Genomic DNA, 17534 nt, shown 5'->3' with positions numbered 1-17534 from the left:
AGACAAAATGCTGGCATCAGTTATCTACATATTCTGGGTTTTCCTCTCTTTTCCCAAATAAAAATAATTATTTTAATTAAATTACTTAGATTGTTATTAACCTGAAACTACCAATGTTCATTTAGTTTTTTAAAAATCTTATTATAACTTTTAATAGGTTTGCAATTCAGAAAACTAACAAATGTTTTAAATGAAATCCAATTTAATATACACATACTTCCCAAGTAAACATTAGTTATTTGGATGCCCTCTAAAAAGCACCATGAAAAGATCACGAGCTTGGATTCAGATGGAGTCATATCTCCCTGAACCTCTGTTTCCTTATCTATAAATGGGTATAATGCATCACACACATCATGTGACTACTGGAGGATTAGAGGAGATTGTGCACTATAGTACTTAAGACCACACCTAGCACATATTAGACGCTCAGAAACCAGGAGCTATTACTAGCAGTAGTAAAGATAAAATAAGTTAACTTTTAAATTATGAAGATCACCAAGGACTTAGTGTTTTATTTGGATAGCTGGTTTTAGAAACTAATGCACACCAAACATTAAAATAAAATAGCTTCTTACATTAATTTTTTTTTTTTTTTTGGCGGTACACAGGCCTCTCACTGTTGTGGTCTCTCCCGCTGCGGAGCACAGGCTCTGGACACGTAGGCTCAGTGGCCATGGCTCACAGGCCTAGCTGCTCCGCGGCATGTGGGATCTTCCCAGACCGGGGCACGAACCTGTGTTCCCTGCATCGGCAGGCGGACTCTCAACCACTGCGCCACCAGGGAAGCCCTTACATTAATTTTTTAAGAAATTTTTAACTATCAGAATATCTAAGTTTTCAAGTAGATGGACACTGGAAATAGAATGTCATTCAATCAACACATTTTTTTTTTTTTTTTTTTTTTTTTTTGCGGTACGCGGGTCTCTCACTGTTGTGGCCTCTCCCGTTGCGGAGCACAGGCTCTGGACGCGCAGGCTCAGCGGCCATGGCTCACGGGCCCAGCCGCTCCACGGCTTGTGGGACCCTCCCGGACTGGGGCACGAACCCGTGTACCCTGCGTCGGCAGGCGGACCCTCAACCACTGCGCCACCAGGGAAGCCCAATCAACACATTTTTATCAAGAGCCCACTATGTGGTACATTTTAGAAAGAAAAAGGAACAGTGTGATATGCTAGCTATGCAAGGATACCCAGATAATAAACAGTAACTGATTTAATTCTGAAGAGTGAAATAAATGTTTCTCTGCTGGTATTAAGTATAGAATATTCAAAATAAAGCTTATACATATAAGAGTACCTGAACAAATGACTTAAGGAGTTTCTCCATGAAATCCAATTGGTCCTAAAAAAAGTTCTTCCACTTTTATCAACAACAAAATAACAACAACAAAGAAATGCTGGACATGAAATTCTATCAAACAAAACAAAAAAACCTATTCTAAAAGCCTGATGTAAGAAACATATTTGATCAGGAACAAGACAGGGATGTCCATTCTTATCACTCCTAGTCAACACTGTACTAGAGGTTCTAGCCAGGGCAATTAGACAAGAAAAAATAAATAAATAAAAGAAATCCAGATTGAAAAGGAAAAATCTCTATTTGCAGATGATGTGATACTGTATTCAGAAAATTCTAAGGAGTCCATTATTAAAAAGTTAGTAGAATCAATAAATGAGTTAAGTAAGGCTGTAGGATATAAAGTCAATATATAAAAATTAATTGTATTTCTATACACAAGCAATGAACACTACGAAAATGAAATTATGAAAACCATTCCATTTACAATAGTATCAGAAGGAACAAAATACTTAAATTTATTTATTTATTTATTTACTTTTGGCTGCATTGGGTCTTCATTGCTGCGCGCACTTTCTCTAGTTGTGGCAAGCGGGGGCTACTCTTTGTTGCAGTGTGCAGGCTTCTCATTGCAGTGGCTTCTCTTGTTGTGGAGCATGGGTTCTAGGCACGCAGGCTTCCGTAGCTGTGGCACACGGGCCTAGTTGCTCCACAGCATGTGGGACCTTCCCCGCCCAGGGCTCAAACCCGTGTCCCCTGCACTGGTAGGCGGATTCTTAACCACTGCACCACAAGGGAAGCCAATGGAACAAAATACTTAGAAATTAATTTAACAAAAGAAGTGCAAGACTTATACACTTAAAACAACAAAACATCATTGTAAGAAACTGAAGAAGACCTAAAGAAAATAGCAAGATATCCTATGTTCATGAGTTGGAAGATACATATTGAGATAGCAATAATCTGCAAATAATCTACAGATTCAATAAAATCCCTGTCAAAATCCCAGGCTTTTTTGCAGAAATTGACAAGCTAATCTTAAAATTCATATGGAAATGCAAAGGACCCCATATAGCCAAAACAGTATTGAAAAATAAGAATGAAGTTGGAAGACTTAATCTTCCCAATTTCAAAACTTACTACAGTGAATTCCCCGGTGGCTTAGTGGTTAGGATTTCGGATTTTCACTGCTGTGGCCCGGATGCAATCCCTAGTCAGGGAACTGAGATCCTGTAAGCCGCGCAGCATGGCCAAAAAAAAAAAAAAACCACTTACTATAAACCTACAGTAATTGTGTTACTGACATACAGATAGAAAAATCAGTGGTACAGAATTGAGAGTATAAAAATAAATAATCATATTTAGGGTCTACTGATTTTCAATGAGGGTCCCAAGAAAATTCAATGGGAAAAGAATAATCTTTTAACAAATGGTACTGGGACAAGTGGATATCTGCCTACAAAAGAATGAAGTAGAACCCTTTCTTCACATCACACACAAAAATTAACTCAAAATAGATCTCAGAACTAAACGTAAGAGTTAAAATTATGAACTCTTAGAAGAAATTATGGGAGAAATCTTCATGACACTAAAAGCAGAAGCAACAAAAGAAAAAATAGACAAAACTAGATTTCATCAAATTTTGAAACTTTTATGCTCCAAAGGACACCACCAAGAAAGTGAAGATGAGGGACTCCCCTGGGGGTCCAGTGGTAAAGAATCTGCCTTCCAATGCAGGGGACGCAGGTTCGATCCCTGGCTGGGGAAATAAGATCCCACATGCCGTGGGGCAACTACGCCTGCGCGCCACAACTACTGAGCTTGCGCGCCTCAACGAGAGAGCCCACGTGCTGCAAACTACAGAGCCCATGCATTCTGGAGCCCACACACCCTGGAGCCCATGTGCCACAACTAGAGAGAAGGCTGCGCGCCACAATGAAAGATGCTGCATGCCTCAACGAAGGCCCCGCATGCTGCAACTTAGACCCAACGCAGCCAAAAAAGTAATAAAGAACAAATAAATAAATAATAATAAAACGAAAGTGAAGATGGGACTTCCCTGGTGGTCCAGTGGTTAAGACTCCACACTTCCACTGCAGGGGGCACAGGTTCAATCCCTGGTCAGGGAACTAAGATCCCACATGCTGCATGGCGCAGTCAAAATAAAATAAAATAAAATATACTTTAAAAAGAAAGTGAAGACAATCCACAGAATGGGAGACAATATTTTTGAATCTTATATCTGATAAGGGACTGACATTTGTAATTGATAAAGAACTCCTACTACTCAACAATAAAAAGATAAATAAACCAATTTAAAAATGGGCAAAGGATTTGAATAGATATTTCTCCAAAGTAGGTATAAAAATGGCCAATAAGCACATGAAAAGATGCTCAACAACATTAGTCATTAGGGAGGTGCAAATCAAAACCACAATAAGATACCACTTCCAGGATGGCTAGAATCAAAAACAAAACAAAACAAAACAAAACAAAAAACACAGAAAATAAGTGTTGGTGAGGATGTGGAGAAATTATAACTCTCATACATTGCTGATGGGAAGTAAAATGATATAGTTGCTTTGGAAAACAGTTCTGCAGTTCCTCAAAAAGTTAAACATAGAGTCACCATATGATCCAGCAATTCCACTCCTAGGTATATACCCAAGAGAACTGAAAACATATGTCCACACAAAAACTTGTACATGAATGTTCAAAGCAACTTTATCCACAGTGAAAAGTGAAAACAACCCAAATGTTCATCAACTGATGAATAGATAAAAAAAATATGAAATATACATACAGTAGAATTTATTTGGCAATAAAAAGAAATGAAATACTGGTACAGGCTACAACATGGATATAACCTTGAAAGCATTATGCTAAATAAAAGAAGCCAGACACAAAAGACCGTATCTGTATGATTCCATTTATATGAAATATTGAGAATAGGCAAATTCATACAGACAATGGTTGCCAAGGGCTAGAGACAAGGAGGAATGGAGAGTGACTAGTATTGAGTATGGGGTTTCTTTTTGAGGTGATGGAAATGTTCTGGAAACAGATAATGGCAGTGAATGTACAACTTTATAAATATACTAAAACCCACTGAATTGGCACTTTAAAATTTTTAAAATAATTATGGAAAAAAATAAAAGAAGCAAACTTGAATATAATTTGACAGTCAAGCAGAACAAGCAGGACATATATAATTTTATCTATAAAGTACTAAGGATTCCAGTGTCCAGAGAAAGCTTAAGACTAAATTTTGGTTTCAATTCAATGAGTTTAAATGAAAAGAGCATCATACTTGTACTTTTCTATAAAAACAAAACCTTATTAAAATCACTTGAGGGACTTCCCTGGTGGCACAGTGGTTAAGAATCCGCCTGCCAATGCAGGGGATACAGGTTCGAGCCCTGGTCTGGGAAGATCCCACATGCTGTGGAGCAACTAAGCCCGTGCGCCACAGCTACTGAGCCTGTGCACTAGAGCCCACGAGCCACAACTACTGAGCCCATGTACCACAACTACTGAAACCTGCGTGCCTAGAGCCCATGCTCCGGAACAAGAGAAGCCACCACAATGAGAAGCCTGTGCACCGCAACGAAGAGTAGCCCCCGCTCACTGCAACTAGAGAAAGCCCACATGCAGCAACAAAGACCCAAACAGCCATAAATAAAATAAATAAAACATTTGACTACAGACATATAAAATAGTTATATATACTTATATAAAAGTGTTAAATATGAAAATGTATGTAATATATATAATAAAAATATAGTCAATATATAAATATATTCTTTAAATATTTTACAAAAATGTAAAGTTAATCAAATGTTCTGGCTTTCTTTCCAATCCTTAGCTATTACTATGCTTCATCTAATTTAAGCTTCTTTCCATGTTCAAGTAGAAGATACCCTTTAAATTTACTCAGAATAGTCTCTCAGTATCAAAATCCTTTTGTTCCATTCCTTTTCTTCTCTTCCTCCTTCTCCTTTGGTTCCAACACATAAAATATGTTTTTTTAATTCCTTAACTTAAAAAATCAGACAATCCACTAACTTTTAAAAGCAAGAAGGAATGTGATATTACCTAATTGTTGGAACTGTCCATCCACTTGGAGGACTTACAAAAGAATGATGTAGGGCTTCCCTGGTGGCGCAGTGGTTGAGAGTCTGCCTGCCAACGCAGGGGACACGGGTTCGAGCCCTGGTCTGGGAAGATCCCACATGCCGCGGAGCAACTAGGCCTGTGTGCCACAACTACTGAGCCTGCGCGTCTGGAGCTTGTGCTCCACAACAAGAGAGGCCACAACAGTGAGAGGCCCGCGCACCGCAATGAAGAGTGGTCCCCGCTTGCCACAACTAGAGAAAGCTCTCGCACAGAAACGAAGATACAACACAGCCATAAATAAATAAATAAATAAATTAAAAAAAAAAAAAAAAAAGAATGATGTAGAAATAGGAAAAAACACACTAATGGCAAATGGCAAGTACCCTATACCAGGGCACAGAAGGGATCTAAGAATTCCTTGGGTCCTATCCTTTGGTTCTGTCATGTTTAAACTGTTATATGGGAACAACTGATTTTCCTAAAACCACAACTAAAAGCACAACCAAAGAACACAACCCACACCTTTGTAACCACACTTTCCAGTCTTCTTTCTGAAACCAATACCTTGTGCATGTCACTCACCTGGTCCTTTGATAAATATTGGTCTTTGTTTAGGGGCTGCAGAGGCTTCACTGGGTCATTCCTTTCTCCAGTGACATAGTCAATGGACCATGTGGAAATTTGGTATCCAGGTTGAGCACTGGATTTAGTGTTATCCTGCAGCCTCTCTTTCACTTGAGAAATAATACATTTACCTTCTAACTCATTAGAGGCATCTAAGTGTCTTTGTTGATTCTCTTGAACTAAGCTGTTGTTCACTGAGTTCCTCCTTTCTGCAGGTAAGATGTCAATATTCACCCTACTGATCGTGGCTAGCGATTCTGTGGTATTGCTTATGTCTGGTTTGTAGGTGTAGCCTTTCAGATGTGGGGGTGTCTTCAAGGGGCCAATGACTATGGGTTTCTCCTGGGACAAATATTTGTCTTCACCCTGAATGAAAACATGCTTCCAAGTTATTATAGCACTCCTCACACCATATTAAAAAATTAACTCAAGGGGCTTCCCTGGTGGCGCAGTGGTTGGGAGTCTGCCTGCCGATGCAGGGGACACAGGTTCATGCCCCGGTCGGGGAAGATCCCACGTGCTGCGAAACAGCTAGGCCTGTGAGCCATGGCTGCTGAGCCTGCGTGTCCGGAGCCTGTGCTCCACAACGGGAGAGGCCACAGCAGTGAGAGGCCCGCGTACCACAAAAAAAAAAAAAAATTAACTCAAAATGGAATAGGTTCCTCAGAAAGTTAAACATGGAATAATCATAAGACCCAACAATTCCACTCCCAGGTATTTGTCCCAAGAACTAAAAGTAGGGACTCAGATATTTGTACACTAATGTTTATAGCAGCATTATTCACAATGGCCAGAAGATGGAAACAACCCAAATGTCCATCAATAGATGAATGGATAAACAAAATGTGGTATATACATACAGCAGAATATTATAAAGCCATAGAAAGGAGTGAAATTCTGATACATGCTAAAATATGGATAATGTTTGAAAACTTGCTAAGTGAGATAAGCTAGATACAAAAGAACAAATGTTGTATGATTCCATTTATATGAGGTACCTAGAATAGGCAAATTCAGAGAAAGTAGATCAGAGGTTACCAGGGTCTGGGAGTAGAGGCAATGGGGAGTTAGACCTTAATGGGTACAGAGTTTCTGTTCGGAATGATGAAAAGGCTTTGGAAGATATAGTGATGGCTGCACAACATTGTGAATGTAATTAAGACCACTGAATTGTATGCTTAAAAATGGTACAAAATGAAAATAATTAATTAATTAATTTTAAAATGGTACAAAATGGCAAATTTTATATTACTTATATTTTACCATAATAAAAATTTTTTTAATGGATCAATAACCTAAATATAAGAGCTAAAACTATAAAAATCCTAGGAGAAAACATAGGCGTACATCTTCATGACCTTGGATTTGGCAAGGGATTCTTAGATATGAGCATGGGCAGCAAAAGTAAAAAACAGATAAATTAGACTTCACCAAAATTAAAAATATTTGTGCATAAAAGGACGTTATCAAGAAAGTGAAAGGACAACCTAAAGAACGGGAGGAAATATTTGTAAATCATATATCTGATGAGGGTCTAGTATCTATAATATAGAAAGAGCTCTTAGAACTCAATAATAAAAAACAAAAAACCCAATTAAAAAATGGGCAACAGGCTTAATAGATATTTCTCCAAAGAAGGCATTCAAATGGCCAACAAGTTCTATGTCATTAGTCAAATGCAAGTCAGAACTACAATAACATACCACTCCACATCCACTAGGATGGCTAGAATCAGAAAAACAGAAAATAACAAGAGTTGGTGAAGTTGTAGAGAAACTGGAATTCTCAGGGATTGCTGATAAAAACATGAAATGGTGCAACCACAAAGGAAAAACAATGTGGTCATTCCTCAAAAAGTTAAACACAGAATTACCATATGACTCAGCAATTACCCTCCTTGATATTATACCCAAGAGAACTGAAAACAGATACTCAAACATTGTACATAAATGTTCATAGCAAAAGCCAAAAGGTGAAAACAACCCAATATCTACCAATGAATGAATGGATAAACAAACTGTGGTATATACATACAATGGAGTATTATTTAGACATAAAAATAAATGAAGTATTGACATATGCTACCTGGATGAACCTCAAAAACATGCTAAGTGAAAGAAGCCAGACACAAAAGGTTACATATTGTATGATTCCATTTATATCAAATATTCAGAATAGGCAAACCCATACAAACAGAGAACACTGGTGTTTTACAGGGGCTGGATGGAGGAGGAGTGACAACCTAATGGGTATGAGGTTTCCTTTTGGGGTGATGAAAATGTTTTGGAACGAGATAGAGGTGATGGTCGCACAATACTGTGAATATACTAAATGCAATTAATTGTTCACTTTAAAATGGTTAACTTTATGTTATATAAATTCCACCTCAATTAAAAAAAACTTCTTCAAGTTATTACAGCACTGACTTCATGAACATTTTAATAGGCACTTTGAATACTTCACCAGTATTCCTTCTTTACAATACAAAATTACTTACACAACAGAAATCTAATGAAGCTTAGTCATTTCACATAGAATAACTAGCTTAGGTAACCTATCATTTTAATACAGTTTCTAGAACACATATCCTTTAGAATGAGACGTACCATTACATATGTCTTGGAGCCCTCTGAAGAGTGTGGTTGAGGGGGAACGGCTTCATGACTTAATTCAGCCTTTCCAGAAACCACTGTAGCAACAGTCTTGGATTTAGAGTCACCATTTTTAATATTATTTTTGGAGGTTTTTCTTTATGAGGAAGAAAAGAAGAAAAAGTTATTATCAATACAGTGAAGGTTAAAGGTTTCTATATATATGAGGAAATGTGCATACATGTTACACTCCCGCTTAGAACGGCTCGTTTTCTTTCTTTCTTTCTTTTCTTTTTTTTTCCTTTTTGGCCATGCCATGTGGCTTGTGGGATCTTAGTTCCCTGACCAGGGATTGAACCCGGGTCCCCTGCAGTGGAAGCGTGGAGTCCTAACCACTGGACTGCCAGGGAATTCCCACAGAACTGCTCCTTTTATAGAGAGGAGTCTTCTAAAAACCAGTGGGTGTTCTACAAAACACTTGACCAGTAATCTCCAAAAACAATCAAGGTCATGAAAAACAAAGAAAGTGAGAAACTGTCAAGAGACCCAAGTTGACTAAGGAGAAACGAGGAGTAATATGGTATGCTGGACTGGATCCTGAAGCAGAAAATGACACTAGTAGAAAAACTGGAGTAAGCCAAGTGAAGTCTGGATTTAGTCAACATAAGATACTGATGTTGGGCTTCCCTGGTGGCGCAGTGGTTGAGAGTCCACCTGCCAATGCAGGGGACACGGGTTCATGCCCCGGTCTGGGAAGATCCCACATGCCGCGGAGCGGCTGGGCCTGTGAGCCATGGCCGCTGAGCCTGCGCGTCTGTAGCCTGTGATCCGCAACGGGAGAGGCCACAACAGTGAGAAGCCCGCGTACCGCAAAAAAAAAAAAAAAAAAAAAAAGATACTGATGTTGTTGTCTTAGTTCTGACAAATGTACCATGGTAACATAAGATGCTGATAGGAGAAACTGGGTGAAGGTTATACAGAAACTCTGTTCTATCTCTGCAACTTTTCTGTAAATACAATATTATTCTAAAATTTAAAACCTATGAAAACTTGCCTCACAATTAGAAGTACCAGGATAATTTTCATCTTCAAGTTTCACATTTGTAATAATACCACAACTACTTTGCCAAGTTTGAAAGTAAAAATGATTGGTATACTCGGCCTTGACTTGCAGAATAAATGTATACAGGAATAATATCCCCAACTGTTTAAGTGTGACATTTTCCAATGGAGCTAAACCTCTGGAGAATTCAAGGGGAGCATGAAGACCAGAGCTGCAGAAGGCCAAAGGTCTGTTGGTAGGAAATTATAGGCAATGTCAACAAAAATATGATCCTTCTTTATCCCCCAGGGCCTCTCTAGCATTGCCTCCCAAATTTAACACGTCAAAAGACAAGGACTGTGAAGGTCTTGTCTAGCTCTAAGTCTCAGATCCTAGAACAGCTATTTAGTGAAGGTAGGACCTGAAAGTCAAAGAAGGAATTCTATCCCCTTGAGAAGTTATGAGTAAAGAGGGAACCTTACAAAAGCCCTCTGAGATTTGAGTATTATTTTTTAAATGTGACTATTATCTTATATAGTACATAATGTAATAATAGGCTTTTTAGATGATCTCTCATTTTAATATGATTTCTAAAACATACATCCTTGGGCTTCCCTGGTGGCGCAGTGGTTGAGAGTCCGCCTACCGATGCAGGGGATATGGGTTCGTGTCCCGGTCTGGGAAGATTCCACATGCCGCGGAGCGGCTAGGCCTGTGAGCCATGCCCGCTGAGCCTGCGCGTCTGGAGCCTGTGCTCCGCAACGGGAGAGGCCACAGCAGTGAGAGGCCCGTGTACCGCAAAAAAATTAAAAAATAAAAATAAAATAAAACATACATCCTTTTAAAAAAACCGTACTCAATATGTCTTGGAACTCTCAGAGGAATGTGAAAGTGATACCTCCAATGGTTCTCTAGATTTCTGATTTTAGCAATTAAGCAAATCTTAACACTTGTTCTAATCATGCAATTCTACTTCATGCTTTTAAAAAACTTACCATAAACTCTCACACATGAAAATTATAAAAGCCACCCTCTTTTATTCCATCTGTTTAGCTGACCTATTTGCAAGGGAAATATCTTACGCCTTCGTGGCCTCCAAAAACAAGGATATTTGGCGCTTTACGTAAGGCTGCCTTAGGATGCTCCTCACAGAAGGTCTTTCTTCAGGCCTTTTGCTCAGCATGGTTCTTATTATTTCTGCCAGCTCTGGGCTGTAATCTTTCGGCATTGGTGGCAGCTACAAAGAGAAATAATACCATAAGTATGACTAACAGTCTTGTGAAAAGTAAAAGTAGGTAGAGGTTTCCCAAGATATATTTTTTAAATCATTATCCACAGCAGAAAATAACCAGCATATTAGTCTACAGGAAGCATATCTGGCATCCTGGTTATAATAGCAAGTTGTAAAATTATAAAATATATCCTTCAAACCAGCAGTCCCATTTGAGGACCCTCTCCTTCATAAAAAAGAGCATGAGTTCCTAAAGATTTATGTACCAGGATGTTCACTGCAGTATTGTTCTTGTAATAGTGAACAACTGGAAACAATGTAAATGGCCATTCATAGGGTACTTGTGGAATAGAGTATGGTATACCCTTCTAATAAAATACCAGGCAGCCTTTAAAAAAATACAAGACTTACAGGTACTGACCTGGAAAGATGTCCCTCATTTATTAAGTCAAAAAAGCAGGTTGTGTACCAGTGTGTATAGCCTGATTCCATTTCAGTTACTTTTTAACATACACACCCAGAGTTATAAAGACAGGGAAAAGCCAGGAAGGCTATGCACCAAACCATTACCAATGGTTATCTCCAAGGGATGGAAATGGATGGAAACGGGAATTTCACCCCTTTCTTGTTTGATTCTTTAAGAAGTGGAATTATGAGCAAATTTTACTTTTTCTGTGTTTTTCGATATTTTTTCAAATTAAAAAAATAAATGAGTCTTGGTATAATGTTAAAATCAGTAGGTGATTTACAGCTTTAAAACTTAACGGTGTGAGGATGCCTGACACTGCAGGGGCAACTAGCCTCATGAAATTGACACGTAAAGTTGGTCACTCTAGCATCTATCATACACAATGCTTTCTGCAATTTTTAACTGGTTACTAGTGATTGTGATGATTATCAAAGGAGCAACAAGTTCAAACAGAGTAGACTTTTTTTTTTTTTGGCGGTGCGTGGGCCTCTCACTGTTGTGGCCTCTCCCGTTGCGGAGCACAGGCTCTGGACGCGCAGGCTCAGTGGCCATGGCTCATGGGCCTAGCCGCTCGGCGGCATGTGGGATCTTCCCGGACCGGGGCACAAACCCGTGTCCCCTGCATCGGCAGGCGGACTCTCAACCACTGCGCCACCAGGGAAGCCCTAGACTTTTTTTAAAAATAAATCTTTTATTTATTTTATTTATTTATTTTTGGCTGTGTTGGGTCTTCGTTGCTGCATGCGGGCCTTCTCTAGTTGCAGTGAGCGGGGGCTACTCTTCGTTGTGGTGCGCGGGCTTCTCATTGTGGTGGCTTCTCTTGTTGCAGAGCACAGGCTCTAGGTGCATGGGCCTCAGTAGTTGTGGCTTGCGGGCTCTAGAGCACAGGCTCAGTAGTTGTGGCGTACGGGCTTAGTTGCTCCGCGGCATGTGGGATCTTCCCGGACCAGGGCTCGAACCCGTGTCCCTTACATTGACAGGCGGATTCTTAAGCACTGCGCCACCAGGGAAGTCCAAACAGAGTAGACTCCTTTTAAGCCACTCATTTAACCACTTAGGAGAAGCTACCAGTAGCCTCAGGGCACCTGCACATCCTGTGTCTATAAGGTATTGGTTTTCAAGAAGCCAATTCTTCAGAGCCATTAAGCCACCTTTATAAATTAATATTAAGAAACGATCAATCCCTTATCCTCCAGTTCAACCCTCCCCACAGACAGGACCCACCATTCTTAACTATCCACCCAACATGATTACGCCCTTTTCTCAGTAGCTACTTTCAAAGCTGCACTAAATTAACATTGCTCCAAATATTAAAAACAATTAATTCCAGAATATTCTTTACCTTTCCTTCAATAATCCGATAAACTAAAGAATTCATGTCTTTTGCATTGAAAGCATGCTTCAGGGTGGCCATTTCATAAACACAGCATCCCAGAGCCCAAACATCAGACTAGGAAAAAAAAATAGTAAATGGTTAAATGTCAGGATGCCTTAGTTACATTTTTCCTCTTAAAAAAAAAAAAAGACATTTTCCTTAAATCAATTCACAGAGAATTCTTCTAACTTACTATTCTGATGGGTTCTAAAATTATACTGCTGTAGGGACAAGGTGAGCTGGCAAACACAGCCGAATCCTACCTTATAGTTGTAGGGTTTGTTTGAGAACAATTCAGGGCTCATGTAGTAGGGTGTGCCAATGAGGGTGCTAGCCATGTCACAGTGGTTCTCAAGCACTCGGGCAATTCCTAGGTCACCCACTTTGATGATGTTTGCTCTTGTTAGGAAGACATTTTGAGTTTTTAGATCTCGGTGAAGGATGTGTTTTTCATGTAAATACTGAAGAAAAATAAAATTTCATTAAATATAAATATTTAATACCTGACTTATTTATACCTGACTTCTTATATACCATCAACAACTGTATAAGTTATAGAGCCTTATACTCTTAGATGAGCCTTACCTACACATCAAAACACTATTGTTTTATAATCTCTAAATAAAAAGTCTAATTTACAACTTTCCAAAGTAAGAAATTAAGTTCCATGCATTAATTTGCCCAGCTTCCTTCACAATTGTTCCCTGGTGACTTGAGAATCATACCATCTAGCATTATATGGACCCAGTTAAAAAATGTGCTTACAAACTTTCACTGAAGGTAGAAAGACAACTTATACAAGGTCAGATGCACATTCCTCTCAGACTCATGAAATCTTCAGCTTAATATTTTGAACTATAACAATATCACTTAAGATACATTCTCTAATATCAGAGTGATATTCCATAAAGTCTCACTTTTGACTATGTGTATATTAAAACACAAACATGTTTCACATTTCTACTCACTCTGCCACAGCAGGGTTAAAGCCCAAAGCCCCACAGTTTAGGCAGATTAATTAGCCCAACCACCTTTCAGTATGATGCAGCTGACCAACTGATAACAAACATGGTCATTCTCTGCTCTTTGTCAATTCAGGGCCCTTAAAATGGATTTTGCTATAAATATTAAATGAACAGAGAATTGCCTTTCCCAGCAATCAGACAAAATCCATGTCTGCTTCAATACAGATATCACTCATTCAGAAACACTTCAGTGCTACAGCAAGAGGAACTAGGTCCACTTCATAAATGGATTTTTTAAAGAATTTTTTTTTCATTAAGCATTTGGGGAAGCATTTTCCTAAAATCCACCAGGCATCTGTCACCTTGGAGCAAGTGGGATGCTATGAGTCCTGACAGTACCTGCAGAGCCATAGCGATCTGAACAAACCACTCCACCACCTGACTCTCGGACAGAAGCCTCCCCTTCTGCTCTTTGAGCTTTCGGTACAGATCACCTCCTTCGCAGAAGCCCATGACGATGTACAGCAGACCATCCCCTCCCTCCCACGACTCCTTGTAGGTGACAATATTGGGATGCTTCAACTGAGACAAGAGCTGAGCTTCCTGTTCAGCAGCTCGCCGCTCTCGGCTGGAGGCATTTTGGAGGTTCAACTTTTTGATGACATACTACAAAAAAAACACATGTTTTTATAATATGCAAACAAACATACAGTATTATAGATTCAAAAGTATTTAAGGATTATCCTGAGTGTCCTCAAAACCAACCTTTTGGAGACTGCCACATAACCTATTCATTTTGTTATTCACAAAGCACAAAACTGGGAAAAAGACTTGTTACCACTAATGATACTTTTTACAAGTTAGATTTATAGCAGGGTAGGGGGGTCACAAAAAATTATACTTTCCATCTGCATTTTACAATTTCATTAATGGCTAAAAATGAGTCAATGTTAACATACCACTGAATTAACCAAAAAATCTGTGGTAGAGATTCTTTAACCTCTAAGTTCCCCCTACAAAGGTGCATACAATATGACTTGAATAGACATCTGCAGACAGAATGGGTCTGTGGATTCCATTACATACTCAAAGGGATCCAAGGCCCAGTAAGGCTAAACATCACCTATCCTCAACATCCAAAATTATTCTCACTTAAAAAAAAAAAAAAAACAACGTCCTCCAACACCTAATACATCGCCCTCAACCAATGACACACCAAATAATTCATTATTCAACAAACACAATCGTAAGTGTGTTTTGTAACAAAGCATAAATGTGCTTTGTAAAATGTAAACAAACTACTGCTGAAATGTGAGGGACTATTATTACAGCTAGTACCCCATCCTCAGCTCAAAAAAATCCCCCCTCCCCATTGACCACTGAATAAATCTCTTATGCCTGAGCTTGTGTTCCAGGCAGTGACCAGCACCTGAGACAAGGCAGAAGAGGCGAGAGGACCTTATACTTATGGGGCCATCTCCTCTCAGTTTGTCTGGGGCAGTCCCATTGTCCTGGTGTAATTATAAATAGTGTCTCCTTTCAGTTTCGAAACTGTCCCAGTTTGTACAATACATTATATGGTCACCTGTTTATAAACCACATTTACGAATTGGTTCATTATCCTGAGGCTAATGGGATAAAGTTCAACATTAGAGGCATGTTTTAGAAAGATCACTGAGACTGCAGTGAAAGTGATGAATTGGAGAAGGGCAAGTCATGTGGCAGGGAGGACAAGGGGGAGGCCATGGCCACAGCTTAGCTAGAGACAATGATGTCCTGGATGGGGGAGGTACCCGTGGAGATGAAGAAGAGGCCAGTTGGCTTAGTGGACAGACGAATAAGGGGGTGGGAGTGGGCGAAGGCAAGGGGGGAGCCCAGAACGACTCCCAGGTGTCCAGCTTGGGCAACTGGCTGGTTGGTGGTGCTACTACCTGAAATGGGGACCGTGAGAGGAGGTTTGGAGGGAAGGTGATGAGCTGAGTTTTGAGCGAGTCCAGAGGTCTCCAGATCAGACGGGGTATGGGGCCCTTCACTGAAGGAGGAATACTTGCCAGGCGCCGCCGTTAGGTCCTGGGAGTGTACGCTCTCATGGAACTGTCGAGAGCTGGGGGAAAGTGTGCAGATTAAGCACACCGATTACGACTACAAAGAGAACGCCAGGGAGTTCGGGGCGCATATGACAGGAAGGCCTGGCCTAGTCTTGATGGTCTGGGACGATTTCCCTGAAGAAGTGGCATCTGAGGCGCGTCCCCTTCAGAATATCTGGGCCCGGCCCTTGGACGGCGCCCTCGGCGAACCCCTGCCTGCCCCCATCCCCTACCGGGCCCCAGCCCCGCCGACCTGCCTGCCGTCCCGTCGGTGCCTCACGAGCGTCACCTCCCCGTAGCTGCCCCTGCCCACGACACGCAGGTAGCAGTAGGCGGTCAGGGGCATGATCCCGGAGCGGGCCCACAGTCGGGATGCGGCGGCAGCGGCGGGGGTCGCGGCGAGCGGCGGCGGGAGGCCCCGCTCATTCCAGAGAGGAAGTGGTGCCGGCGGCGGCTGAGGCGGCCCTGCCAGGGCGCCAGCGCAGAGGCCCTACCCACCGCGACGCCGCTGCCATAGCGATCCCCGCAGGCGCTGCCCTGCGCATGCTCTGCGGCCCGGAGGACCCGCCACAGAGCCGAGGCGACAGGCGGCCAGAGCGACCACGCCGGGCCTGCGCGCGCACCCTCGGCCTCACTTCCAAGGCCGGAACTTGCGGGTTTCCCGCAACAATAGACTCACGAACGTTTCCGCTTACTGAGCGCTTACTTGTTCTTAGTGCTTTGCACGTATTCGCTCCACAAATATTTACTGACTGCTTACCCTGTGCCTGGCCGAAAAAGTCCCTGCCCTCCGGGAGCTCACATTCTAATGGGGGACTGGGGACAGACTAGATTCTACAAGTAACATTTGTTATATTTACTTAATCATATGGTGGTTAATGTATGCATGCAGCAATCCATCTTATTTTTCATGCATTGCAAGATAAATTGAAGATATCAGTGCACTTCACCCCTAAACAATTCAGCTTGCATACTGAGAACTGCAAAAACTCTCAGAAGTACTCCATTCAAACCCCTGCACTAAGTGACTTGACCAAATTTTGGCATGGTTTTTAACAGCTTAAGGCAGTATCCCCAGAGTACCTGCCCACCTTAAATGGCCTGCCTGTGAAAGCTCAAAACTGCCAAAAGATTCATCGTTTGATCCAGCCAACACCTCCCTTTCCTAGGACATATACCTAAAAAGCTTAAAATTATAAATCCAATGGGGCGGGGGGAGGGTGTATTCCTACAACCCCAGAATGTCTTTCTTAAGGTCATGAAATCCATCCCATTGAAATGTAAGGTTTCTTGGCCTATATCCAAGAACCAATTTTTGCCCAGTTTGGGGGGGGGGGGTGGAGTTGATATTGCCCCTGTTGAGAATGCATAATATAGAGCATACTATTGGGGTTTTTTTAATATAAATTTATTTTTATTTATTTATTTTTGGCTGCATTGGGTCTTTGTTGCTGCGCGGGCTTTCTCTAGTTATGGCAAGCGGGGGCTTCTCATTGCGGTAGCTTCTCTTGTTGCGGAGCATAGGCTCTAGGCGCGTGGGCTTCAGTAGTTGTGGCGCACGGGCTCAGTCTCTGTGGCTCACGGCGTCTAGAGCGCAGGCTCAGTAGCTGTGGTGCATGGGTTTAGTTGCTCTGCGGCATGTGGGATCTTCCCAGACCAGGGATCGAATCTGTGTCCCCTGCAGTGGCAGGTGGATTCTTAACCACTGCACCACCAGGGAAGTCCATCTACTTTC

At 41.1% G+C, this 17534-nt stretch overlaps 1 protein-coding gene across 3 annotated transcripts in view; it reads right to left on the bottom strand.

Moving 5' to 3' along the window:
• The window catches only part of NEK4 (NIMA related kinase 4), a 43373-nt gene extending 26930 nt beyond the window's left edge, over positions 1-16443 (bottom strand). Inside the window, exons 1-7 of one of the 3 annotated variants that reach the window (XM_081246352.1) lie at positions 16053-16443; positions 14112-14378; positions 13011-13208; positions 12715-12822; positions 10755-10909; positions 8646-8787; positions 5998-6405 (exon numbers count right to left, since the gene is read on the bottom strand). In XM_081246352.1, the coding sequence (XP_081102478.1) occupies positions 5998-6405; positions 8646-8787; positions 10755-10909; positions 12715-12822; positions 13011-13208; positions 14112-14378; positions 16053-16145 (1371 nt within the window). In that variant the 5' untranslated portion in view covers positions 16146-16443. The remainder of the gene's footprint in view (positions 1-5997; positions 6406-8645; positions 8788-10754; positions 10910-12714; positions 12823-13010; positions 13209-14111; positions 14379-16052) is intronic. The other 2 variants (XM_081246353.1, XM_081246354.1) reach the window with 2 other exon arrangements.
• Positions 16444-17534: the final 1091 nt, after the last annotated feature.

This window comes from Mesoplodon bidens, assembly GCF_964165515.1.
Source record: "Mesoplodon bidens genome assembly, chromosome: 10".
In the NCBI taxonomy this organism is placed as follows: domain Eukaryota; kingdom Metazoa; phylum Chordata; class Mammalia; order Artiodactyla; family Ziphiidae; genus Mesoplodon; species Mesoplodon bidens.
This window is presented reverse-complemented; position numbering and strand designations above follow the sequence as displayed.